At 42.6% G+C, this 27,015-nt stretch overlaps 1 protein-coding gene across 1 annotated transcript in view; it reads right to left on the bottom strand.

Moving 5' to 3' along the window:
• Window positions 1-3,795: 3,795 nt before the first annotated feature.
• The window catches only part of GATA4 (GATA binding protein 4), a 55,760-nt gene continuing 32,540 nt past the window's right edge, over window positions 3,796-27,015 (bottom strand). Inside the window, exons 3-7 of the mRNA XM_063300972.1 lie at window positions 13,384-13,550; window positions 12,977-13,102; window positions 11,579-11,666; window positions 10,251-10,399; window positions 3,796-5,093 (exon numbers count right to left, since the gene is read on the bottom strand). Coding sequence (XP_063157042.1) covers window positions 4,911-5,093; window positions 10,251-10,399; window positions 11,579-11,666; window positions 12,977-13,102; window positions 13,384-13,550 — 713 coding nt within the window. The 3' untranslated portion in view covers window positions 3,796-4,910. The remainder of the gene's footprint in view (window positions 5,094-10,250; window positions 10,400-11,578; window positions 11,667-12,976; window positions 13,103-13,383; window positions 13,551-27,015) is intronic.

The following is a 27,015-nucleotide window of genomic DNA, read 5'->3' as shown; positions in this document are numbered from 1 at the left end:
GTTTTGCAGGTTGTGTGAATGTAGCCATAGTGAGAGAATAAGGCATTCTTTTCCCTGGTTGATAATCTTTGTTTTCAAAAATTCTGGCAAATCCGACTGAATCTCTCTGATTTGAAATCTATCTTTTCCTTAAATGGGACAAAACTTTTCTTTTTAAATGCTAACTTATCTTAGCATGTGAAGATTTTTCTTTCTCACAGGAAGTATTTTTTTTAAGATGAAGAGGAGCTTTCAGGGCGTGTACAATGTGCCCATGCCAAAGCTGTCTTTAAAAAAAAACACTAAGACGTAAGAGAGTTTTGGAAGGATCGTGTTGGAGAAGGCTCCTAAGACTACCCTGGACAGCCAACAAAACAATTGGATCATCAAACTAATCAACTCAGAGTTCTCACTCGAGGCACAAATGACTAGGCTCAAATTATCCTACTTTGGACACATTATGGAGAAGGCTTTAATGCTGGGAAAGGTGGAAGGAAAGAAGACAATCAGCAGCAAGATGGATGGATTCAAGTTACAGTGGCAATGGGTGCACCATTGGAAGACCTGAAGGACCAGCTTTAGGGATAGATCATCATGGAAAAAATCTATGTGGTTGCTAAGAGTTGACACCAACTTGATGGCACGTAATTACTCAATCAATTTGGAAGGATCAAAATTGCTGAATTTTGAACCTTGGAGATTTTGTGTCTCCTTTTTCTGGGCAACATTTCAGCATTTTACAGCCTTTATGGAGAAAGTGGATCAGGAGAAGTTTTGGATAGCTTTAAAAAGGGACTGGGCAGATTTATAGAGGATTAGTGGTTGTGTGCAAACAACATACAAATTATAAACCATAGCTTATAATGAATAAGATAAAACCAGACATAGCACATTATGCCTTAGAATGTTGAGTGAGCCATGAGATCATATCAACCTATGATTTGTTACCTTGGACTTACTGGCTCAGGTGTCTGTTTCTAACCACAGTGATGCCAAAATGCTCCCTGGCCTTGTGTGCACCTAGCCACCATAATTAGCTATGGTTTAGAGCAAGGGTGGGCAACCTGCACTGCATCAAATATTGCTGCGCTAAGGCTCTGAGCATTCTTCCAACACCTGCTAGGGCTGCTGGAAGTTGTATTTCCGCAACATCTGGAACGCCGTAAGCATCTACTAGGAGTGTGGTATGAAATAGTGAATGACTGTTGGCCATTATAGATAGGTGCCATTGCTCTGATGTCATGCTTATGCCCTTTCCACTAGTTGCTAGCTGTGTGAGCAGACTTTGGTATGATTGGGAAAGGGTCTTATAATAGTCAACTCTTTCCAATCCATGCTAAGCAATTTTCTTGGAAACACTATGGAATTGGTCTTTTGCCTTCCGGGATGTTTGCTGACTTCCCACTCCAGTCTACTGCTCTGGGATTTCTTGATGGTCTCCCTTTCAAGCAGTAATCCTGCCTGACCTTGCTAAACTGCCAGGTGCAGATGTCAGCCAGATGCTGTCACCTACTGGAGCAGCATCTTCTTACATTACTGTCAGATTTACCACAGTACAAACAATGATAGAATTTGCTTCCCCTGCAGCAAACCACAGGTTTCAGCTCCAATAACAAAATCCCATACGTTTTTCTTCAGAAGCCAGTTGCTTTATGCTCAGTAAAGCTTACTCCCTAATAAATCAGCTTCAGATAACCCTGTAGCAATTTATTGATGCTTTGGGAGCAAATCAGAGACACCAGATTATTAAGCAGAAGTGAACACATTTCAGGTGTGTGCAATCAACTTCATTCTTACCGGTGTCAGCTGGAACCAGAACACAGAGGTCCTTATTATCAACCTCGCCTCCTATACCTGGTATGGCAAGTGTTGGGAAATATTTACTGAAATTTCTAATGCTAGAGGGATTTCAAGATGAAAACAAACAAAACCGTATAATTTAAGAGGTATTTTTGATACTTCCTCCTCCATTCTCAAAATCAGTGCTATGTACAAGCTTGTGATAAATAATTTATGTAGGTGTACTGCATGTGCAAGTTGTACAGTCTTGTTTGGAAAGGATTTCTGGGCTGTATGTTTTAATTATATTTTCAATTAATTTTATGTTTATTGGATACCAATGTATTATTCAATCAGAGGCAGAACTGGTAATAGAAATGTATCTTCCACTCCCTGCTGCTAAGGCCCAATCCTTGTTACTACAACTAGGAGAATTAAAAGTGGAGTGTGTGTGTGTGCGCACGCGCATTTGGAATAGAATAGTGCCAGAGAAGACAGTTTTGCATATGAAGATTTCACAGTAAACCACTGATAGGTTTTTTTAAAATAAAAACATCCTGTGAGATTGCACTTTGATATTTTAGACAAGTTTTGGAATACAAGCAATGCAATCTGAACAAAATAACCAAAATAAATACCCAAAATCTGAATCAGGCTAGGGCTGAAAGATCTAAACATCCACTAGATGGTAGCAAAGAGATTGAGAAAATGTTTTGCAAAGGCTGCCCATAACTTCTAAACTTGAGATACTTGGGATCAAACCAGGAACCTTCTGCCCATCATTTATGACCCAACAGTTTTAAATTGCTACTGAAGATTTAGCATAAATCATCCAAATTCATTGACTGCTGCTTTTCTCTAAACCAGCATTTCTCAACCTTGGTGACTTTAAGCTGTGCTTAAAATGCAGAATTCCACAGCCAGCTGTTATTGCTGGCTGGGGAATTCTGGGAGTTGAAGTCTACACAGCTTAAAGTTGCCAAGGTTGAGAAACACTGTTCTAAATATTTCTGAACTACACCTGAAGGGGCAATCATGTGTAAAACACAAGAATTCTGAGGGTGAACTTTAAACTTTTACTGATGATTACACACAAAGCTTTTTTTCTGTTAGATCAGGAGCTTTAGAATTCCTCTGTGTTTTGCAGTAGTTGATTTCATGGCAGAGGATAACTTAACTTCTTTCAACACCAATATTGAACAAAGACAATAATCAAAATGTTAAAACACATGGATTACTACTCTCCCTGCCTCGGAAAGGTAAGTTGTTGTCTATTCCAGGTCTGCACCACTTGTGACCTAAAAAATAGTACCAGTCCACCATCAATCTCAGGAACTGTTAAAAATAGACTTATATATTCACTCAAACAGTTTGTCCATCTAGCCCAATATAGTTTTCTCTGGTTGATTGCAACTCTCCTGTCTTTCAAGGAGAAATTCATTATTGATACTCCTGTTGCTTTTGGTGATGGTAGAGACTGAATCTGTAAAACCAGCTGAACTTTTTATTTCCCTTGGGAAAGTCAGATTATCTGGGAATTCACTATCCATGGAAAATGGGATTGGCAAAGTTGCCAACTGATCAGAAAAAGATGGCATGTCCTGTTCTTGTAGCATTACTAGTGTTTTTATCTGTAGCATTTTTTTTCTAGGCAAGGTGACGATGAACATTAGCACCATCTGGATTCAAAGCAGCTATTAAAAGTAGAAAGAGTATTAAAAGTGAGATTAAATGAAAACAAGTGTCAATCCTGCCACTGGGTCATGTTCATCTTGGACATAAATATAAAACCTTTTGTTTAACTTTTATTTAGAACTGGTACATGTAGTACTAGTACTCACACTTAATATTAGAGAGAAAGCAGAGCTTCAGTTCAAACTATTTGCTTGCCCATTACCCCGACAATATTCTGAAATAGGTGCCTGCTAATCTATAGTCACCCATTCCAGCTGTGCTTAACAACAATCATCTGTAAGATTGTATGAATCACAGAGAATCCTCCATTCAGCTGGATGTCAGGTGAAACATTATGATTGCTTGGAAAGGAAAAATAGATTTATTAATAGCGAAGGAAGGGGGTTAATCAAGTTGACAGAAAAGCAATTAAATTAACACCAATGTGCTGCTGGCAGTCACAAAATTGCTGGATCCACAAAATTCCTGCTAGAATCCACCAGCCATGATTACAACTATGTTTGAAGACAAAACCTGTTGCTTCTGTTCCACACTTTGAAAAACTCTGGAGTCTTCCCTGGATCTTTTTCTGAAGTCTTCAGTTCAGCATTGATTGCAGAATTTGCCAACCACAGCACCTCCTTTTCCTTCTAGCTTCTTATGGGCTACTGTCCTTGACTAAATTTGTTTAAGTTTCTTGCTATCAAAGATAATTAATTTTGGTCAGTAGTTTCTTTGGGGAAGGATAACTTTTATAATCAAAATGGGAAACAGAGAACCAAAATCCAAGCCAATGCCAGCAACTAGCCTGTTCTCCATTCTTCTTTCCCAAGATGCTGCTCATCCTTCCCTTTAGGCTTTGAGTTAGCAATTGGATGGATAGCTATCACATCCCAGGAAACCAGATCTTGCATAAAGGCCACCAGCTGCTGATCCCTATAATACAAAGTTTAGGGATATTGCTGGTTTATATATGACCATTTTTTTTGTTTTACTTTTTCTCTCTCTTTTTTTAACCTCCATTCTATTTTTTATGGGCTGGCTCATACATGTATGTTCATCCCTCCATTTTTCAAAAGATGACTGTAGACTGAATAGAAAGCTGCAGTTGCAAATTTGCATTCACACTCATACACATCCTTCACATTTACACACACATATACAAACATATCACTTGATATTACATTTCTCTAGGATTATGTATAAACATGTAATATTGATGTCCAAGTTATCTGGAGCATTTCTTAAAGAGAACTTGGCAGTTTTGATAACAGTATTTAAGGCAGCTGTGATTCTAGGCCATGAACGGACCAAAGCAATTTGGAATGGTTCTTCTAAGACCAGAACTGGACAAAACAAAGGGTGGGAGGGAGAAACAAGAAAAAAAAGAACAAATGTCACTGCTTGACTGTTGCCCATCGCCTTTGAGTCCCAAGCCTGGTAACCCCCTTAGAAGGGGGTGAGGGGGCAGAAGATGGTTAAGCCGTGATGATGTCTCCATGCGTTTCCCCTAACACTAGGCTGTTCCAGGAATCTTGCTTGGAGTTAGGCTGGGGAGATTGATTGATGGCTGCTTGGTAAGCTTGTGGGGAAAGTTTGAGAGTGGACACAGTGGAGTGAAGAGCAGCTCCATGCCCGGACATTGCCGCAACAGAGAATGCCTAGTGGGGAGGGGAAAAAGAAAAACATAAGAGATAATAATGGGGAAAGGAAAGGGAAAACGACACTATCTCATCATTTGCCTGTAGCAGACTCCTAGAAACTGGTGACTTCCAGAATGTATTGGGACTACAATTTCACTGCATCAGAGAACTGGGTAAAAAAACTACATCCTGGAAATTTTTATTACTTTGCCTGGAGATCTCTCAAATGGTGGGTAAGTTATACAGCTGAAGTGTGGAGTAGGCGGCAAGCCAAACTTAATAGTAGGGATAGCTGGGCTGTCCCAGGCTGACAGCTTGGGATAGCCGGCAGAGTTTTTTTTTAATCAATCTTCTAGGTGATGGCTGGTTGGATGATGGACTAGCGTGAATGCTTACCAGAGCTATGGGTATCACTCACCTCTGTCCAGATGGACCGGGTGGATAAATAGTCTGGGTTTAGTGAGACAGCGAGGTGACTACAGTGTGGTTTTTAATGTTATAAATAAGATCTAAGGATGAGGATTTCCCTCTTTTAGCATCTTGTTTGTTTGTTAGTTTGCTTTTTTTTATGTGCCTCGGTTTGTCCCATTTCCCTTCCCCAGTTTGTACCACATTTCTGTGTATTAGGGGAAGGAATTTATGAATGGGCGTGTGTGTTTTATCTTCCTCTAGTTGCACTGGTGCCCTTCTTCCAGTAGTATGGAGAAGAGGGAGATACAATGGAATGGGAAGAGGCTTAACTGTGAAGAAGGGTGACACCTATTCAGTGATAATGGTTGGTTCCTCCCTTCTCCTAGGGTAGCTTGGGAAGCCAGATCAAATGACCAGAGTTCTTGGCATTAATCTTGTTGAAACTGAGTCCATCTCTAATAAAACAAGGTAACATCTGTGGCCATTTATCAGTGAACGTAGAGTGGTGGCAGGTTATAGCAGAGGGACTATTTGGGTCTCCTTACTGCCAGCTGGCTACGCCATAGAAGTTCCATTCTCTTCTATGGGTATAGTTCCATTAGTCAAAAAAAGCATGTTATGATGGTTCATAAGGGTAACATTTTCCTTTCCAGGTCCACCTCTGGGACTTCCATAGCTTTGATGGTATATGTACCTCATTTTGAATACATAGTCAAATGAAAGCAGAGATTCTGCTGATGACTGGCTGCCCTACCACCTCGCAAAATCCCTAACTACAGCTGATTTAAGTGGACTCAGAGGTAGTAACAGAGATCCCTTACCTTTAGGTCTTGTGCAGACTTCAACATTACTACTGTGGTTGCTTTTACTTAAGATTTTATAGCTTCCATGGACTCCATACAGGTTATTGCAGTGCCTACCAGTGAGGCAGCTCATATCTTCAAGCTATCTTCTATTTGAAAGGGAGTAGTCCAAATATGGGGAGCCTAGCAATAATATTCTTCCATGGATGAACCACTACCTGATAAGATCTGGTCTGCTGCAGCACATTTCCCATTTCAAGGGCAAGGACCAGATTAGATTGGGCCGTACGTGTATCCTATTGGAGCCCAAGCAGCTCTGGGGGATTTTTTTTAACCTGGCCAGCCATTCTACCATTGGTTGAGACATGGAATATTAAGTCTTGCTGGTTCTTGATATGTGGCTCCTAAGTGTCCCCCAACCCATGTTGGAGCATGTAGCATGCCATATTTTATAGAACAGTTACAAGCAATGAAATGAAATCACAGGTGGTCTGAGTGCTTAAGGCATATGTCCAAGAGCACAGTCAGGCCTGACAGCAGAATTATCTCAAGATCTATGAAGCAATCAGAAGAGAAGCAGCATTGGATCTCCTCCCTTACTGCACCTACAGCCAAAAGCCTGAGATAGCTCTTTCAGGTTGCTGGGAAGATAATCAAGTCTTCAGTGGCTCTAGCATCCATCCGAGTTCCACTGTGAGCAACGTGAGTAGTTTTTCAAAGCAGAATTGCTCAGATTCACATAGGACCTGAAAGCAATACTATGCCTAGGGTAGTACTGATGATACCACTTAGATGGCTGAAAGCGAAGAGGAACTGAGGAGCCTTATGATGAAGGTGAAAGGAGAAAGTGCAAAAGCTGGCTTGCAGCTAAACCTGAAAAAAACCAAGATTATGGCAACCAGCTTGATTGATACCTGGCAAATAGAGGGAGAAAATGTAGAAGCAGTGAAAGACTTTGTATTTCTAGGTGCGAAGATTACTGGAGATGCTGACTGCAGTCAGGAAATCAGAAGACGCTTAATCCTTGGGAGAAGAGCAATGACAAATCTCGATAAAATAGTTAAGAGCAGAGACATCACACGGACAACAAAGGTCCGCATAGTTAAAGCAATGGTGTTCCCCATAGTAACATATGGCTGCGAGAGCTGGACCATAAGGAAGGCTGAGAGAAGGAAGATCGATGCTTTGGAACTGTGGTGTTGGAGGAAAATTCTGAGAGTGCCTTGGACTGCAAGAAGATCAAACCAGTCCATCCTCCAGGAAATAAAGCCAGACTGCTCACTTGAGGGAATGATATTAAAGGCAAAACTGAAATACTTTGGCCACATAATGAGAAGACAGGACACCCTGGAGAAGATGCTGATGCTAGGGAGAGTGGAGGGCAAAAGGAAGAGGGGCCGACCAAGGGCAAGGTGGATGGATGGTATTCTAAAGGTGACAGACTCGTCCCTGGGGGAGCTGGGGGTGGTGATGACCAACAGGAAGCTCTGGCATGGGCTGGTCCATGAAGTCACGAGGAGTCGGAAGCGACTAAACGAATAAACAACAACAAATCTGCAATACCATTTAATAACATTCAGATTAGTTCATGGTTTGTCTCCTGAAGAAGTGGGTAAAGTTCTCAGAACTATTTGTACCACTGCTTGTATATTGGACCATCCCATGCTTGGCTTGCCAACCATCACTGAGATAATTAATATAGCAGGAGGAGTTGTTACTGATTTCAGGGGTCGAACTTCAGAAATTAGGAGAAATGCCTGTTTTGGTTGAAGCTGCATCCCTGCCTAATTTAAAGGTTTGATATCTGGGTCCTTCTGTATCTGATGCCAGCACTGATGCCAGCAGCCATATAACATCAGTGACAAAGAAGGCCTTTCATTAGCTTCCTTTGATAAACCAACAGCATCCTTACCTAGGGGAGAGTATCCAGGCTTCAGTGACTCATACCCTGGCAATCTCAAGGCTTGATTATTGTTACGTGCTCTTTGTGAGACAACACTTCAAGAGCATCCAGAAATCATTGCTGGCCCACAATGTGGCAGCACAAGTAGCAAAAAGAATGTCTCAAAGTCCCCACATGATGTCCATGTTACAGTAACTTCACAGGGTGCTTCCAAGACTAATCTAAAGGGATCGCAATGGTGTATACATGCCTTAGGACTAAACTACTGCCTATACCTATACAGTTTGCCCTACATTATTAAATTATCAAAAGGGCATCTCTTGTAAGGCTCATTGCAGGTATATTTGTGATCTGTAGTAATTCTGCCTTCTGGCAGACCCCACGCTCTAGAAAATTGCCATAGGAGCTGAAGCCTTATTAGAGTTTTGGAGGGGGCTCAAAATATACTTCTTTATCAAGGCCTTGTAACAGTTTCAGCTGTCTCACTTTTAACTATTTTAAAACATGTTTTAATAATACTTTCAGATTTGTTTGAATTGTATTTCTGCTGTTGTAGCTGTATTTCTGTAACAGTCCTGAACCGCCAGCAGCATACAATATTTTTTCTTCCTGGCGTTTTCCCACAGATGCAGGGTCTGCTTTTCCAATCAACCAAACGTTGATCCCTTGGCTGTGACAGGAATTGACTGACAGCTTGTTGCCCAAGCCTGATGTCCTGGGCTGAGAGAGAGTGACTGGCCCAAAGTCAGCCAGCCGGCTTTCATGCCTAAGGTGGGACTAGAACTCCCAGGCTCCTGGTTTCTAGCCTTCAACTTTACCACTAGACCAAACTGGCTCTCAATCAGCAGCATACAAATACTCTTAATACATTGAAAAAAATCAGTAACCTTTCAGAATTCCCAGCCACACTGCCATCCAGTTGGGGATGGCTGCTCTACAATCTGTCTTTCTACTCCAGTCAGCTTACCAAACATGATACAGTGGAGCCTTCCCCAACCCAGCCATCTGTGGATTCCCATGCTGGGTGGGGATGATAGGAACTGTGATCTGCCACATATGGAAGGCAAACAGTTGGGGATGGGGAAGGCTGACATAGTGGTTACAGTACTTGAACTCCCTTAAGCTTCAGAAGTTTACTAGAATTCCACTGTGGGAAAATCTATATAGTTGTCCGCTGCCCCTTCTTGCCCCACCTTCTGTATTCGCATCAGGGATACCGATCATTGCAACAGGTGGAGTGGATGATAGGGAAAGGGAAAGATGGGAGAAAATGCAGATATCTCTTCTTTCCATCAGGAAAGATTCTTATCTTTCCATCAGGAAATCTAAAGCTACACTGCATATGAATAAAATGAAAAGGCTATCAAATCCAGTATGGCATAGCATTTAAGATGTTGGACTGGGGAGATTCAGGTTCAAATTCAAGTTCAAGTCCACCCTCAGCCTGGAAACTCACTGTGACTTTAGATCAGTCACTAACTCTCAGCCTTGGAAGGGTGTTGATGTAGATAGAATTAAAGTAAGGTATGTTATATATGCTATCTGGATAAAAGATGGAATATAAATCTTAACTAATCAATCAATAAAACATCTGAAGAGCCTTTTGCCCTAGGTTTAGTTTAAAGATAAAGAACCCCAAGAAGGGACAAGAGGGACTTTGAAACAGCCCATCAATAATTATAGCTCCTGGATAATGTGAGGATGTATGTAAACTGTCTGGTCACAATCTTCTCCACTAGAGAGAGATGTCTGGCATCTGAGGAGATCCAGAATAGGGAAAGTTCGTTTAATGTTGAAGGACTCTGATTATGCAACCTTTTCTTTACAACATTAAAATATGCAGGTAGGTGCAGGAATTCTACTAACAAGCATGCCATGGAATGCTTAAGCTTTAGCTCAACTCTGTTGTGATCTTCAGTACAGAATTGTTAAGAAATTAGAGAGAAAACCATGTGTATCTGACTTTGAACTCCTTGCTGGAAAGACAGAATACAAATGTAGTGTCAATAAACAATGACAAAATGAGACTGTACTCTTTTGCATAACAAAAGACTTCACCTGGGGAATAGGGCTTGGGTGTCCATAATGAGATGAGATCCCTGGTTCTGTCTTGATGGGGCGCATTTCTTCAGCAGCAGTAGTGGTGGTTGTGCTGGTGCAGGTGGCTGAGCTAATGGCAGAAGGAAGGCTTTCATTGCTGGCTGATCCTAGGATGGGAGGTGGAAAAGCAAAAGAAAAGCAGTTAAACCAGGTCTGTCCTAAGACTTTACCCCAAAACAGCAGTGTTGGCTACTGTTGCTGCTGGGATAAAAACGCATGTTAAATAAGAAAAGGCCAAATGGATCTTCATCAGGAGGGCTTTCAGGGCTGAGGCAGCGTCTTCTGTCCCCTCCTAGAACCTCATGACAATAGAAGAGGGGAAAAGTTGCTGTGAATTATATTTCCCATCAGCTCCAACTGAGGGATGATAGCAGTTACAACTGCGTAATGTATGGAAAACAGGTGTATCACAGGTATTAGCCATAGTAACTGACTTTGCCTCTGGGTTCCAAGATAATTGCATTGCTGAATGTTAGCTGTTTGAGACCAGGAGGAGGGAAACAAAATGCCCTGCTTATGAGCTTTACTGAAGACTCTATCTAGTCTCTGTCAGAAACAGGATGTTGGACAAGACTGATCTTGACTAAGCAGGGCTGTCTTAATGCACTTATGGAGTAACATACCCTGTTAAGGCTTTTTGCTTGGAAGAAAAACACAAGTACCTTGCTGTGGCATGCCAGAAGGTGTTGACATTCAACTCCTAGAAGCCCTAGTCAGCATAAATAATGACTCTTTATGAATTGATGCCAAGGTACTGGCGGGACCCTTCTCCTAGCTGAATTGGCCTGTCCAGCACACTCTTATTGGGAGAAGATTTGATCATACTCCACCAATGAAGTAAGGGGAATGGAGGACAAGAAGTGCTGTTTCTCAGTTGCTGCTCAGCCTTGGGGAATACCTTCCCCTTAGAATGCAGGTTTGCTTCTTTCTAAGGTTCTTAAAAGGTGGAACTATTTCAAAGAGCACTTGGTTGAATACTTGGTTCTCACCAACTTTAATTTATTTTACTTTGGATTACTTATATGTATTTGTTGATATATGGAAGCTTTTGTTGATTGTTTTGTAAACTCTCATGAAGTCTGTTTTGAATTGGTGGTTCACACAGAGAATGAATGAATGAATTATAAGTGATGCTGTGGTTTATCATCTTCTGAAGGACCAAAGAATGCCCATAGTTGATTTTGGTATAGAATAATACTTTTTTCCAGCATTGGCAGGCCTTAAGCTTAAATTGTAATCGCCAATGGGTCATATGATATAAGATTGTTTATTCTAATTGTACTCACCTGCTGATGTCTTGGATTTGCTTAAGTTCTTTGGTTTACGCTTCCTGGTTTGGATCCCTTCTTTTCTCATAGCTAAAGGCCTTGGGACCTATGAAGATGCATTAGAAATCAACATTAATCACCTAGAAAGATCTGCAAATCCAGTAGTTGCAATAGAATCATGGGCATCTCAGTTTTTCTTGCAAGAAGCAGAGGCCTAAAAAAATATTGCTAATGCCTCTAACCCTTAAAGATGTGCTGTGGGTTTATGTGGCTCAAATTCTAAAGGGGTGCAAATGTTCTGAACTCAAAATGCTATAAACTGGGAATAGCCATTTTTAGGGTTCCAAGTTCAGAAGAAAGTGCACATTTTTCAAGGGCAAAACAGGATTATATTTGAATGTTCAAAATCCTGTGACTAGCTTATTGTTTTCTTAATTGTGATTTGTGTTGAGGTTTGGCATGTTGTCACAACAAATGCAAAAAACATGTGTGCTGTTCAAGAGTTTTCTTGGAGGCAGTTTACAAAAACAACAAATTACCAAACTATATTTTTACTACCTTTTGACAGACAAGTCAAATTCATAATGTAACGTGTGCAATGCACTCATGTGTATTAGGAAGAAGCCTCTTTCAGGCTATAAATGGAGAGAAGTGTATTTCTGGCTTCTGTTGTTCATGGGCAGTTTGTTATAGCTTTTGCTTCTTAATGGGCTCACTGTGGCTGTTGTGCTGCCAAAAGCTTATAGTTCCTCTTCATTGCTTCATACAGTATACAAATTTAAAACTTTTTTTTAATTTTTAAGAATTATTTCCTTCAGAAATTGTTCTGCAGGTTGGGAGATAGACAGTACTTAGCATGAACTACCTTTTCACCTACTTTTGCAGCAATAAGGGAAAAACTGCTTTCAGTTCCCATTGTTTCTTATGGCAGAACTTAATGTTCTTGTTCTGTTGGAAAATGAGAACATTCAGAGCATTCTGAGTTTTGTTTTGACAACCAAATCAAAACACCCTGGGTGAACATTCCTAGAAGGGTTGCTTTTTGCACATCTCTACTGAAGGCCAAACCCAGTCTTCCCCAACAAGAAGCCTTACAGATTTATGAGAGCAACACCTATAAACCCACAACCAGGATGGTTGGGTCTTCTGTCCATTTCCCTCCTCCACCCTTGCCATCAACTGGCTTGCAAGTAAGGGCCAGAAGGGGCAAGTTCTCAGCACTCTTCGCTAACAGAAAGCCATACACTAGAAATGTCCTGATGCCACACGTTTGACCTATTTCTTACAAAGCAGTCTTCCCTGAACTGGTGCCCTCCAGATGTTTTTGTATTACAATTCTCAGAATTCCCATCCAGCATCATTTTCAAACTGGGGAAAGCTGCCATAGGTAGGTTCTGCTTTGTTTTCTGCTCTCACCCCATGGAGCTTCATGTATAAACCACAAGCATTGCAGACTGGCTCTCCTTCGGCGTTCCGGCGCCACAGTGTGGTTGTAGATGTATGGCAGTTTGCACATGACAGCCCAATCCGACGGGAGGCTGACTGTGGGAACAAGAGTCCAAAGCAAGAACAATTGATTATTAATTCACTAGTGATCTTATCTACCCATCAATCAATTAGACATTCTTTCCTTTTATTAATTATGGTAAACTGCTTATAAAATATCAATAAGATTCAGGCCCATACTCTGTTAAATGACCTTTATAAATAGTGTAAGTCTGTCTAATTTGCTTTTTACAGGTCAAGATTAATAATGGGCAGGTGGGATTGACTCACTAAGGGAGACTTTAGCAGCCTGTGAGGATATGCACCACGTTCCTTACCAGCCTCCTCTGGGGCTTGATCAATGGCCGGTTAATGCCATTCATCTTGTGGTAGAGTCCACATGCATTGCAAAGATAGTGGCCGGTGCCATCTCTTCGCCACAGTGGGGTGGACATGGCACCACAGTTGACACATTCCCGACCTTCGGAGTAATCATCAAAAAACTCTGTAGGCACAAGAGGATGAAATGAAGTAAGTCATCAAAGATCTGTCTAAAGGCATTTTTCATGTAGCTATTTCAAGATTCCTGAGTAAAATCTTGAGTGGATTGAATACCCTTCCTCAGTCTTCCAGAATGGTGCAAAAAACTGAAGGACAATCAGGTTGTTATCTCTACTTATTTATTTCAAGTACTTCTAGGCTGTCTTTCAGGGGATGCAGCCTTTCTAAGACATTTCACATAAAAAGACAATGTATGTCAATTTCATGAATTATTTACACTAGGAATCTGCAAGTGGCCTATAGAGGGAATAGCTTTGCAGTCTTGTGCCTTTGTATGTGTTGGACAACAGCTATCACTGGCAGCTAGCCTAAGCAGTGGCCATGCTGGCTATGGGATTAAGGGTGTTTAAATCCAACACATAACGAAGCCATCAGGTTGGAGAAGGCAAAAAGCAAGGCTCCTTATTAGTTCCTAAAACTGAACAGCAGAGGGAGATCTCATCTCAACCTATGCCAGAACTAATGACACAGACTGGTATTATTTACACTGGTAACTTCTACAGAGAGGGAAGAATTGGATGACCAGAAATGCATTTATCAAACTATTTAAAGATCTGCTGTATTTAGAATGTCCAAGTGCCTCCTGCAAGAAGTGGTTTGCTGTGCCAGATGCACTATTTTATTCTCTCTCATTGCAGATGAGGAGTTTCTGAATGGACCACTCAGTCTGGCCACTAGAACATAACAGGCATCGATCTAGCTTCATAATAACATTGTCCTTCCACTGTTTGACAAAACCCAGTGTGGTAAATAGAATGCTATGCTTATATAGGGAGGGGGTCATGTCCTTGTTCAAGTCTGAAACTTGGTCACTCTGTTCACACACAACACATTAAGCCTACTAACAAAACACAATTGCAGGACTTGTGTAACTAAACTATGGCCAAACAAACAAGAGAGAAAAAAAAAACCCATATGGCTTAATGTAATAGCTGGGTTCACACAACCGGTGGACAATGGCTGGATTTCCATAACAAACCAACCCACAAATGCCAAATACCCAATCTCATTTTAGTTTAGAGACTAATATATTGTGTGAATCCAGACACTGGGTGATCTTAAGCTAGCTAACTCTCCCTGCACATAACCTACCTCATCAGGTTATTACAATGATAAAATAGAAAAACTCATTACATTTTATTTATTTATTTCTCACATTTCTCTGCTGCCCATCTCAGCAAGAGACTCTGGGCAGTTTACAATCAAGGTAATAAAAGATTAAAATATCATAAAAACAGATCCATTATAAAAATATAAATATAAAATATAAAATCCAAGATGGTGAAACAACAGTCTCAGTAAAATTTCCCAGGGCCTCATCAAGGTACCAACCACCAAGACTGACTATCCCCCCTCCCACCCCAAGCAAGGTGGCACAGCCAAATCTTGACTCCCTTTTGGAAGGCCAGGAGAGTGGGGGCCTGCCTCACCTCTGGGGTAAACTTATTCCACAGGGTGGGGGGCACAGCAGAGAAGGCCCTCCCCTTGGACCCTGCCAATCGACAATCTCTCATGGACAGGGTCCGTAACATGACCTCTCTGCCTGACCAGGTGGGACGGGACAATGTAATGTGGGTGAGCCATGTAAGGCATTAAAGGTGATAACCAACACCTTGAATTGGACCCAGAAGCAAACTGGCACCCAATGCAGCTCACACAAAAAAGGTGTTATATGCGCCATCTGTGGGGCTCCTAAAACTGCTTGTGCGGCTTCATTCTGAACCAGCTGTAGCTTCTGGATGCTCTTCAAGGGTAGCACCATGTAGAATGCATTGCAATAGTCTATGCAGGAGATGACCAGGGCATGAGTGACTGACCAAAGGGCTTCCCAATCCAGGAAGGGGCATAACTGGCACACAACACAAAGTTGGGCAAAGGCTCCCCACGGCTGCCACCTGCTCTTTGAGCAGGAGTCGTGAGTCCAGAGAACCCCCAGGTTCCGTACCAGATCTGTCTGGTACGGAAGTGCAACCCCATCCAAAAATGGTAAGTTCCCGGATACCAAGGAGCCTCCAACTCACAGCCACTCGGTCTTACCAAGGTTCAGCTGAAGCCTGTTGTTCCCCATCCAGACCCTGACAGCCTCCAGGCACCGAGAGAGGGTGGTCACAGCATCACTTAGCCTCCTTGGTATCCGGCAATTTACCATTTTATTCTCTTTGTCTTAATCTAACCTGCCTCTTGCCTAGATAATCTCACCCAGTGTTGAAAATATATACAAGGTTAGACCTGGTTATTTTCCTGAGAGACACACAGAAAAATCCCAGGGCTGTAGGCTAGACTGGGACATTTAAAGACACAGACACACAGACACAGACACACACCTCTGAAGACAGCAATGGAAACCATTACTGTTTTGCCAGAAGAAAACTACATGGATATTTCCAGAATGTCACAAGAGTTGAACTGGCCCAAGAAAAGCCCTTGGCCTGACACAGCATCCTTGAGGAAGGTTTTCACTCAGCCAAATGGTAGCTCAGCTACAGCTGGAAATAGTTGCTGGATCAGTTAACTGTTTTTTCTCTCCTCTCCCCTATACCAGACCTGCTTAACCATTTTCACAGAGGGCTTTGTACGGTAAAAGTGGGGAAACTCCTAAAAGATATTATACTTTTACAATACAGGTAGACAGCTAGGTCTTGCTCACTTGGTATTTTAATTCAGCAAAACATTTAACAAAAATGGTATTTTTAAAGGAAGGTCAGCATTATTGCTAGCCAGGCATTATATATACACAAATTTATGCACATCACAACCCCATCTGGAGTAATACTTGTGGCTGAAATGAGATTTGACCCAAGTGTTCCTCAACTCAGATTTATGACTGTTCATGCATATTATTCCTTCTACAGAAATCCCGGGAGTCATCACAGTTCGCTTCCCCATGCATAGCAATTTCAGTGCTCATATTATTAGAATCTGTCTTTATTTCAGCAACAACTTTATCTAAAAAGGGTATCAGCAGAAACTTGACTGAGCAACTTGATTCACCTAGGGTGCTAAATGGTTGGCCATGATTTATTGAATTAACCACAGTGGCTGGGTTCAGATTGTTATGCACCCAGTCAGCAATTGTAAATGTCCCACACCACCCACCCAGTAGGCATTTACTGTGTGTTGGAAGGTGGGGAGTCAATACTGTCATGTCTGAATGACATTAAAAATACATTTTGCAAAAGGAAGAGCAGGATAATTTGCATTTGGCATTGGTTGATACTGTGAAGCAAACACTTTTTTTAAAAATGTCATTTTATAGCATCTGCACTAATTATGTTTAGGGGACCTTGGACTCTTAGAAGCAAGAATTTGTATACTTAGGAAACAGAATCTTCCATAGATGTCAGAACGGGTGTTCCTTGGAGAAGGCTATTAAGCTTGCTACGGGAAAAGAGACACAATACAGACATGTGAGTTTTCCCCCTGAAGGTCTAATAGAAGTTTGGAGGGTGATTTCAGATAAAAAACTCTCACACATACATACACCCCCCAGGGCACCATTGTTCTGATCAAAGTAGGGTGCCACACCTAACACCTCCCAAGCAGCTGTTTCTAGGTTAAGAACAATATTTATTTATTTATCAAATTTTATCACCGCCCAGCTCCCTCACAAAGGAGGGACTCTGGGCGGTTTACAATAAAAACAGAGTTAAAATTCAAGACAATTAAAAATATAATAAATACAATAAGAATAAAAATGAGATAGAATCTAGATGGCTGAGAGTTCTCTATCAGTCCATGAATATAACGGGCCCTTCTAAAATCATTCTAGGGCACTAGCCATCCCCAGGAGTGGCTATTCCCCTTCCCATTCCAGGCTTGCTGACAAAACCAGGTTTTTGGTTTTTTACAGAAGTCCAGGAGCAATGGGGCCTGTCTCACCTCTGGGGGAAGAATGTTCCAAAGGGCGGGAGCTACTACAGAGAAGGCATGCTTCTGAGACCCCGCCAGATGGAATTCTTTTACGGATGGGGTCTGTAACATGCCCTCTCTGTATGACCGGGTGGGACGAGTCAATGTGATGGGGATGAGACGGTCCCTCAGGTACCTTGGACCCATGCCTTGTAGGGCTTTAAAGGTAATAACCAACACCTTGAATTGGACCCAAAAGGAAACTAGAACCCAGTGAGCTCACACAGCAAAGGTGTTATGTGTGCAAACCTTGGAGCACCCAAGATTGCCTGCGTGACTGCATTCTGGACCAGGTGTAGCTTCTGGATATTCTTCAAGGGTAGCCCCATGTAGTGTGTATTACAGTAGTCTATATGGGAGATGACAAGGGCGTGAGTGAACATTCGAAGGGCCTCTCCTTCCAGGAAGGGGCGTAACTGGTGCACAACACGAAGCTGAGCAAAGGCCCTCCTGGCCACAACTGCCACCTGCTCTTTGAGCAGGAGTCGTGAGTCCAAGAGGACCCCCAAGTTATGTACTGGGTCTGTCTGGGGCAGTGCAACCCCACCCAGAACTAAAGATGACAATTTCCCAGATCCTGAGGAGCCATTAATCCACAGCCACTCGGTCTTCCCAGGGTTCAGTTGAAGCCCGTTGTTCCCCATCCAGGCCCCCAGGCACCTGGAGAGGGTGGTCAAGGTATCACTTACTTCACCCAGGATGGAGATATATAATTGAGTATCATCAGCATATTAATGATACCTCATCCCCTGGTGACAGATGATCTCACCCAGAGGTTTCATGTAGATGTTAAAAAGGAGCGGAGAGAGTACCAAGCCCTATGGCACCCCACAAAGAAGGGGCCATGGCTGGATCTCTCGCTCCCTATCAACACCGATTGGGACCGGCCCTGGAGGAAGGAGGTGAACCAGCGTAGAACCATGCCACCCACCCCCAACTCCCTGAGCCAACCCAAAAGGATACTGTGGTCGATGGTATCAAAAGCCACTGAGAGGTCAGGAAGAGCCACTGCCTCCATCCCGCTCCTGCCAGAGGACATCCATAAATGCAACCAATGCCATTTCCATCCCATAACTGGGCCTGAAACCTGACTGAAGGGGATCTAGATAATCTACTTCATCCAGGATCCTCTGGAGCTGCAATGCCACCAGTTTCTCAACCACCTTCCCTGAAAAGGGGAGGTGGGAGACTGGACAAAAATCATCCAGTACACTAGGGTCCAGCGATGGTTTCTTGAGGAGGGGGCACACCAGCACCTCCTTAAAGGCTGCTGGAAATGCCCCCTCCTTCAAGGATTATCTACCATCGTCTGGACCCAACCACACATCCCCTCCCGGGCTGCCTTCACCAGCCAGGAGGGGCATAGATCTAATTGGCAAATGGTGGCATTTACAGTCCGGAGGATCCTGTCCACTTCCTTGGGTCCAACAGGGTCAAACCGTTCCCAGATAACTGGGTAAGTACATTCCCCGGGCATCTCCACAGACCCTGTCTCACACTCGGAGTCCAACTTGGAATGGATCTGAGCGATTTTATCCTGCAGATGCCCAGAAAACTCCTCAGCGTGGCCCTGTTGATCGATTTCTGGATTCCCTCTTCCCAAAAGAGATCAGGTAATCTTAAACAGGGCTACCAGGCGGCATTCCGCAGATGCAATTAAGAGTGGAGAAATACATTTCGCCGCTCTTACCACCACAAAGCAGGCCTTAACAGCGGCTCTAGCTTGTGTTCGGTCAGGTTTGGTCTTTGACTTCCTCCAGCGGCGCTCTAGGCGTCTCTTAATCCTCTTCAAAACCCTCAACTCCTCCATAAACCATGGGGAGTGTTGGGTTCAATGGGACAAAAGAGAGGCTGCAAAGGCGCGATCCTGTCCAAGGCCCTGGCCGCCTCCCTATTCCAGGCTGCAGCCAGGGCCTCCGCTAGACCGTGCAGCAGATCTTCAGGTATAACCCCCAACTCCCTCTGAAACTCTGCCGGATCTATCAGTCACCGGGGGTGGACCAATTGAATGGGTCCTGCCTCCCTGCGGAGGGGGATGGCATAAGAGAATCTCAAGGTCACCAGGGTGTGATCTGACCATGACAAAGGGGAAAGATGTAACTCTCCCCTCAGATCAAGTTGCCACTGCTCCAACAAGAAAACTAAGTCCAGTGTGAGGCCATTGTCTCGAGTTGGGTCCCAAATAATCTGAAACAGGCTCGTGGCCATGGACTCCTGAGCTGCTTCCGAGGCCCACCCAAGGGAAGGCAGATTGAAGTCCCCTGAACCATAAGCCTGGGGAACTCCACCGCTAACCCTGAGATGGCCTCCAGCAGCTCAAGCAGGGAGGTTGCTACGCGGCAGAGAGGCTGGTACAGTAGCAACACCCACAACTGTTCTCAGGAACCCAACTTGAAAAACAGGGTCTCACACATGGTCACTTGTAGAGCAGAGTCCCCAAAGGCCACTAGAGATTCCCAGATGACAACAGCCACCCCTCCCCCCCGCCCTGAAGTCTTGGCTGGTGCCACACTCGAAACCCATCCCCAAAAGAGGCACGCGTCCTTCCAGGCCCAGCCAAGTTTCAGTAATGTCCGCCAGGTCTGCCCCCTCCTCTGATCAAATCACATATGAGGTGGGCCTTGTTGTTAACTGACCTGGCATTACAAAGCAAGAGCCGGAGATCAGGGCACCCACAAGTCTGTCCAGGGCCTAGGTTTGAGCACAGAGGCCGGAACACGCCACTGGCAGTAAACACTGGGGGCGTCTTCCCCGAAGATGGCCCGCCCTCTGGATCCCATCATAATGTCCCTGGCCCATCACTACCTCGATAACCTGCCCCACTCAACAACCCCCCGAGTCTCCGAGTCTATTAGCCCCCAATCCTGGACTCCTGAAATCCCTGGTTAAAAATAGGGATCCTCCATTTATTCATACAATCGTGCACACTCTCAATCAATCACAGGGCGATGGTGGGCCCTTCCAGTGCACCAGCTCATGCTCTTGGCAGTGTCAGAGCCCAGCCACCACCCACACTCACTGTGCCCCCCCCTTGACCTCTCTCACTGGTCAGCAGGAGGGGCACTCCATCCACTACTCCTCCCCCCTCCCTCTTGGGGTGAGTGTTCTCACACACTCCATCAAAGCCCATACTCCCTCCCATGCCTCTCACACCTGAGAGGGAGTACCCCGTTCACCCTGGAGGGACCCTAATGGACCAGTTGTATCTAAGACAGATGGGGAGGGATGGCCAATCTTTGATTCTGAATTCCAGAGCGCCCACTATCCAGGTGTTCCAAAGTCCACCAAATAAGGGTCAGCACTCCTGGGGGTCCCTCCCTAATGCCGCCACCAGCACCAGGGCCAGGAGAACCCAAACAGTCCCCTGAAGCTCACCACACCGCCCAGACCACTGCTACAATGGGGCCAACCAAGGCCCATCTGCCGTCCTGAGATCCACTGTGTTGCCAAGTTTCCGCTAGTTCCTATTGCACTGCCAAAGTTTGTTGTGCTGCCCAGCCCCTCAGGTCCACTGCACTGCCAAAATTCGCTGTTGGGAATTTTTGGTTGAAAACCTTGATAAAAAAACTCAGAATGCTATCTGTTTTAGTTGTGGGTATTTTCTTCAGAAGGAGGGAGAACCATAGGAGGTACCTCTTTGCTTCCAAATATAGCTTGCATAATTGTAAATAAAGCAAACATTATGAAGGTGCTGTAATCCTCCTCCCTGTTCCACAGAAAATTAAACTTGGTGGTGGTGGTAATGTTACTCCTGGAACTTCTCACTGCCAAGAAGGATGAAGTATAACAAGCACAACAAAATAACTACACTTTAGGTAACAGTGATTGAAATTGGTTCAGATACACAACACTCACACACAGGTACAAACTGTCCATAATTAGTCTTCTGCTTATTAGGAGCAGGGACTGTAAAACACAATGTATATGTATATGTATGAATTAGTGGAGAAGTATTCCAAGTGAAAGTTGGAGGAGGGCAGAGAAAAGCAAGGGTGGGAGGATAAATGTCCTTGCAGTCTGCATTGTCCTGAATTTATATGTGGCACACGCTGGGGCTGCCTGGGATTTATCATGTGGGAACAGAGGGCTGTTTGTGCTGAATACTGGGATATTGAGACAGAATATACATAATGTCCAGGCCTGGGTAGATAAGCAGTGCATTTTTTTGGAAGAAGTTCAACCTTGGCTGTGCCAGACAGAAGCTGGAATAGCTTGCAAAGCAGACATTAGAATAAATGCCTGGAGGTTTTTTAAAAAAACAAAGCTTGGTTTGGGGAGTCTCTAATAGATTATATCTTTTTTCCCCTGAGTATGCTGGAATAGGCTAATTTTGCACACTTCAATAATGCTTCAGAAGAATGTCTTTGGACCTTGAGTGAGTATCTCATCTCTTTATGTAATTTATATTTCAAATTTAGTCACCGCCCATCTCACTCAAAGAGTGACATTTACTAAACAGTCATACCTTTTTTTTGGCATGTACCTGGATAAAGATGCAGCTGCTTTAAGAAGTCAACTCATTAAAGCAACTCATAAAATAGCTGTATCTTTTTTTCAAGCTTATGTGGCAGTTTTAATCAACAGTGGGGAGGGGGAGTGCTTTGCTTGTATGAAGTCTAAATAACTACTTCTAAATCATGTGGAAAACATGCACAGCCATATTGGACCCATGTTGTGTTACCACTGTTGGTTTTCTATTAATTGTACATACTGAAGGCTTTTAGCTGTTGTAGTATGAGTGTGCAAACATTTTCAGGCTTCATGCAAGCCTGTACTTTGAAGGTGCTGGGGGAGGCACACTCCAAACAATGAGCTGGACCAAGAAAGAAAATAAATTTGATTTAATTTACATTTCATTAAAATTAGTTTTAACACATTTCATATGAACATTTCACAAGATTCTAATCATTTCCCATATGTCTCACAGTAAAAATGACAATATAGAGGGAACTTATGGAAGAGCTCTTAGGACCATACCCAAAACTTTGCTGGAAACAGATTGTACTTTTGTGTAATACCGCTTTTATTATGCACTTCTATTATGATATACACTTCCTTGAAATCCTTCATGAAGAAGGGCTATATATAAGAACAATGCTGCTCTTCCTGAAATGGAGGATCAGTGATGATTGGTAGAGCAGCAGTTATCACATATTATCAGCTTCTGCAGCCCACACCTGAGAATTATACTGTACTCTAGATGGCTGCTGCTATAACTGTGTGTGATAATTTTACAGAAGCCCTATATAAACATGTATGCATGGAAAAGAAAAACTGTAAATTATAGTCTTGCCATATAATCAAACAACTACTGGGACTAACTGACAATAGTTTACAGCAGGAGTGTGCACCAACTCTGGAAAAAGATTGGCAAGCCATAAAAGGGATACTTGCAGGCCACAGGCTATCATCAAGCCATGTTTTTTACTCCTGCCCTACAAGATTTTCCAACCTTACCTAGAATTGTTAGAAACTGATTCCAAAACACTTCTGCATGCATAGTTATGATTCTTCTTGAAATTTACATTCTGAAGACTGTCAGTAAAGCTTCAGTCACAATTTCATTTTAATAGAAGTTTAACAGTAGCAGAAACAGGCCCCAACAGGCACATTAAAATGTTCCTCTCGCAACATGATGCTCTTCAACTCTCCGCAGTGGATTTGTTAATCCAAGAGAATGAGATTGAAGAAGATGGATATGTGTTGAGAGCCATAGAGATGGCTTTGAAGGGAATATTCAAAAGCCGTTAACAGAAACAAGGACAGAAGCATTCCTTAAGCCCCGAGAAAGAAGATAATGTTAGGAAGAGACTCATACTGGCTCCTCCCTGAGTCAGAGGAAGGATTGGTAAAATAGAAGCAAACTTGCAAGATCCTGTTATTGTAGCCTATCTCAATAAAATATAGTTCCAGTCTTCCTATGGAGTCAGTTTCCTGTTCTGCCTACCTTTTGGGATGACATATGCACTAAAACACATAATAAAACTCCAGATTAAAGTAACAAGAAAACAGACTGTAAAAATTCTGTACCAGAAAAAATTGGGCATTTTCTTTAGTCTGGGAAAGGCATCTGCCTAATCCCCTAGAAAATTACTGTCATTTAGAATAGATTACTTTGGTCTGCATGGGCCATTAATTTAGTTCACTGTAACAGTGTTTCCTCTTCCTCCTCTCTCACCCACCACCATTTTGAAGTGAACATAGTAATTCTGCACTAAGGTCTGTTCTGCTTCCACCTGACTCTGAGCAACATACCTGAAGAGCTCTGAGGTAGAAACATTTTCCATTCCAAGAGCTGCCATCCCTATTAATTTTGTACGATTTATATCACTCCTTTTCTCTAGATGCTCAAGGTGCTTTGCATGGGAACCTACCTTTTATCCTCACAACAACTCTGTCACATCAGTTGGGTGAGAGAGAGATTGGCCCAAAGTCATCCCAGGAATTTCCATGGCTGAGGATGGACCATTAAGTCCAACACCTTAACCTCTTTATTACATTGGCTTTCACAGTGAGTAGGACCCCAACACATCAAGATATAACAACTGCTGGCACTACCACAGTCACATGGTATGAGATACTTCTTGCATAAAATTGGTTCCCCCAAGAGAGCTACCAACTTTTTTTTTTAACAGTTTGCCCAGCACATCTGCCTTTTGGAATAGTTTACTCTGTAGACAGTGAAGTGTTGCAGCACATAACACTGAATACAGATTGCCCAGATTAAGACAGCTGCTGTATTGTTTAAAATGTTAGACTTGGACAAGAGAAACGAAGATCCAAGCCCCATTTGATTATGAAGTGTGCTGGGACACTTGGGGAATAGTCATTCTTGCTCAGCAAGAACATAAAAGGAGGGATAAAATGAAGGAAGACCCTCATGTATGCTGCTTTGAGCTCTCAATAAATGGAATACAAATGTGATAAATAAATAATAAATCTATTAAAAGAATGGATGTTGAGAAGTTGCTAAACTATTGCCCATGCGTATTCTGGAGCAAAACTGCTGAAAGCATCTTGATTTAAAGCTTTCTGCCTCCAGCAGCAGCTGCTCTATATTCTGCCATTATGGGGCCTTTTGACACTGATTCTTTCCTGTGGGCATCCCAGCAATTTGGAAAGGAAATAGTTATTGAGGCAGCAAAAGGCCTCAGCGGCTCCTGCCTGGAGTCAGAACAATAGGTCAGCAAGCCACTATATCCCATTCAGGAAAGATTTATGCATTTCTGATAATGCTTTTGAAAAATTCCTTTTGGCCACTTCAGGGGATATTTATATTCACTCCAAATGCGTATGCTGCTTTAGGCTGTCAATCTTGTTTGACATAGGATGTTGCCTTATATGAAATCAGGTCCTTGGTGCATCAACCTCAGAACTGTTGGAGCTAACTGGCCATAGTTGTACAACAGGAGTGTGCAACTTCTGCGGCTGAACAGCCACACCAGGCTTTAAAGGAAGTAGACCCAGGACCTATTACACTCCTGCTCTAAGGGTTTCCCAGCCATTTCTGGAGTTGTTAGAGACTGGTTCCGGAATACTTCTGCATGCATAGTTACGTTTCTTCTTGAAAATCACATTCTGAAAATGGTCCAAAAAGCTTCAGGCATGCTTTCATTTTAACAGAAGTTTAGCTGTGGTAGAAACAGTCCTAAACCTTCTGAATGTAAAAATGTTATTCCCACCACATGATGCCCTTGAGCTCCCAGCATGGGATTTGAAATCCAAAAGACTGAGATGATGAATATGCAATAAAACACACACTAAAATAGATTAAAGCAACAAGAAAACAGGTGGTAAAAATTCTTTGTGAATCCAGTAACATGCATTAATTGTACAAATTAAAATGTCTGCATATAGTTGCTGGTTTTTAAAGTTCTTTTTGTTCTGCTATTTGTGAGATAGGTAGTCAAAATTTACTCAGACCTCACTTGGATTTCTGCAGATCTGCTGGGCAGCCCAGTCACAGGGGTTGAGGGATTCTTCAAAAATAGGCCATGTTTCTCAGAGTCAGAAATGTACTAGCAATTTTACTATAACTGCTTAAAGGAATACACACAGAGAGAAATGTGAATTTTCTGGAAAAGTCTGGAAACAAAAATTTGAGAGACCCCCCCCCCACAGCTTTAAATCTGATGTAGCACATTGTGTTCACTCACAATTAACCCAATGAAAGACTATGTTCTGTTTAATTTTTTTCATGCATGTGGAATAGCCCAAAGCAACTGAACTGAAATATTTCATAAAAGAAAATGAATAATAAAATGTGTATTGAATGGCTGAAGATATTACAAGCAAAATGAAATCTCCACAGGTGGACCCGGGTTTTTGCATTGCCTAGACAAGATACCCTTTCTCTGTGTGAGCCCACATTCCCATTGCCGTATTCAGCCATGACACTTTCTTCTCCTGCCAGCTCTTACTTGCTAGAGAGAGGTCCACTTGGCTCCAACACTGGTGATGTTTCAATGCTATGGAAGTTTATTTTATTTCAGGAGGCCTATTACCTGGCTAATATTTGACCTATCTTTGACTCACTGTATTTTGGACTTCATTTTCCTGAACTGTTTAATTTGGATGTAATATTTTTAACTGCTTCTTAGCTCACTGCATTTGATGATCATGTTTAATGTCTGTCTGTTTGAGGAACTCATGGATTGAAAGAGCAGAATGTAAAATAAAGATAACTTGGCCAGTTTTGGCAGGTAATGTCTTTTTTTTTTAAATACTGATAGGTGTGATGGGAGCTTGGTTTGATATGCATTTCTTGTCTTCTGCTACAATAATGTATGTTGGTTAGAAAACTGGACTGGGATTGGAGAGATCCAGGTTTATGTCCCTACTCAAGTATGGAGCTCCCTGGGTAACTTTGGACCTGTTCCTTTCTCTCAGTCCAGCCTACCGCACAGGGTTGTTTGGTAAGGATAAAATGAGAAGTCATCCCAAGTACTGGGATCTCCAGAGCACAAACACAGTAAGGAGAAATATAAGAAGCTGGATTTAGTTTGTATTGCTCTTTGAGGAGTGTTTTCATGATGTATTGGTTTTATTCTCTACTTTTTGAGAATTTATTAAGTTATAAATCCACAAATGACAAACTGTATGTCATCTTTTAAGCAGCAATTCTTTCAAACTTATCTAGAATTTTCACACTTATCTCGGTTTGCATTGTTAAAACAGTAGACTTCTACGTATTACATCTCTGAAGTAAGTTCTGCCAGTTCAGTGAGGCTTATCCCTTGATGGGCATGGTTAGGACATCTTAAGCATGCTCATATAAGTACAACAATAATACCACAATGCCCGTATTATGGCAGAATCATCGTAAGAATTCTCATCAAGATAGCTTAAAGGGTTAATATTCCTCAATAGTGATCCTGATTAGAGAATTCCCTGTTGTGGGGAAATGGAAAACTCTTGAGGGTGGAATGGAATAGACCAGTGTTTCTCAACCTTGGCCACTTGAAGATGTGTGGACTTCAGCTCCCAGAATTCCCCAGCCA

The sequence above is a fragment of the Candoia aspera genome, chromosome 1, assembly GCF_035149785.1.
Source record: "Candoia aspera isolate rCanAsp1 chromosome 1, rCanAsp1.hap2, whole genome shotgun sequence".
NCBI lineage: Eukaryota > Metazoa > Chordata > Lepidosauria > Squamata > Boidae > Candoia > Candoia aspera.
This window is presented reverse-complemented; position numbering and strand designations above follow the sequence as displayed.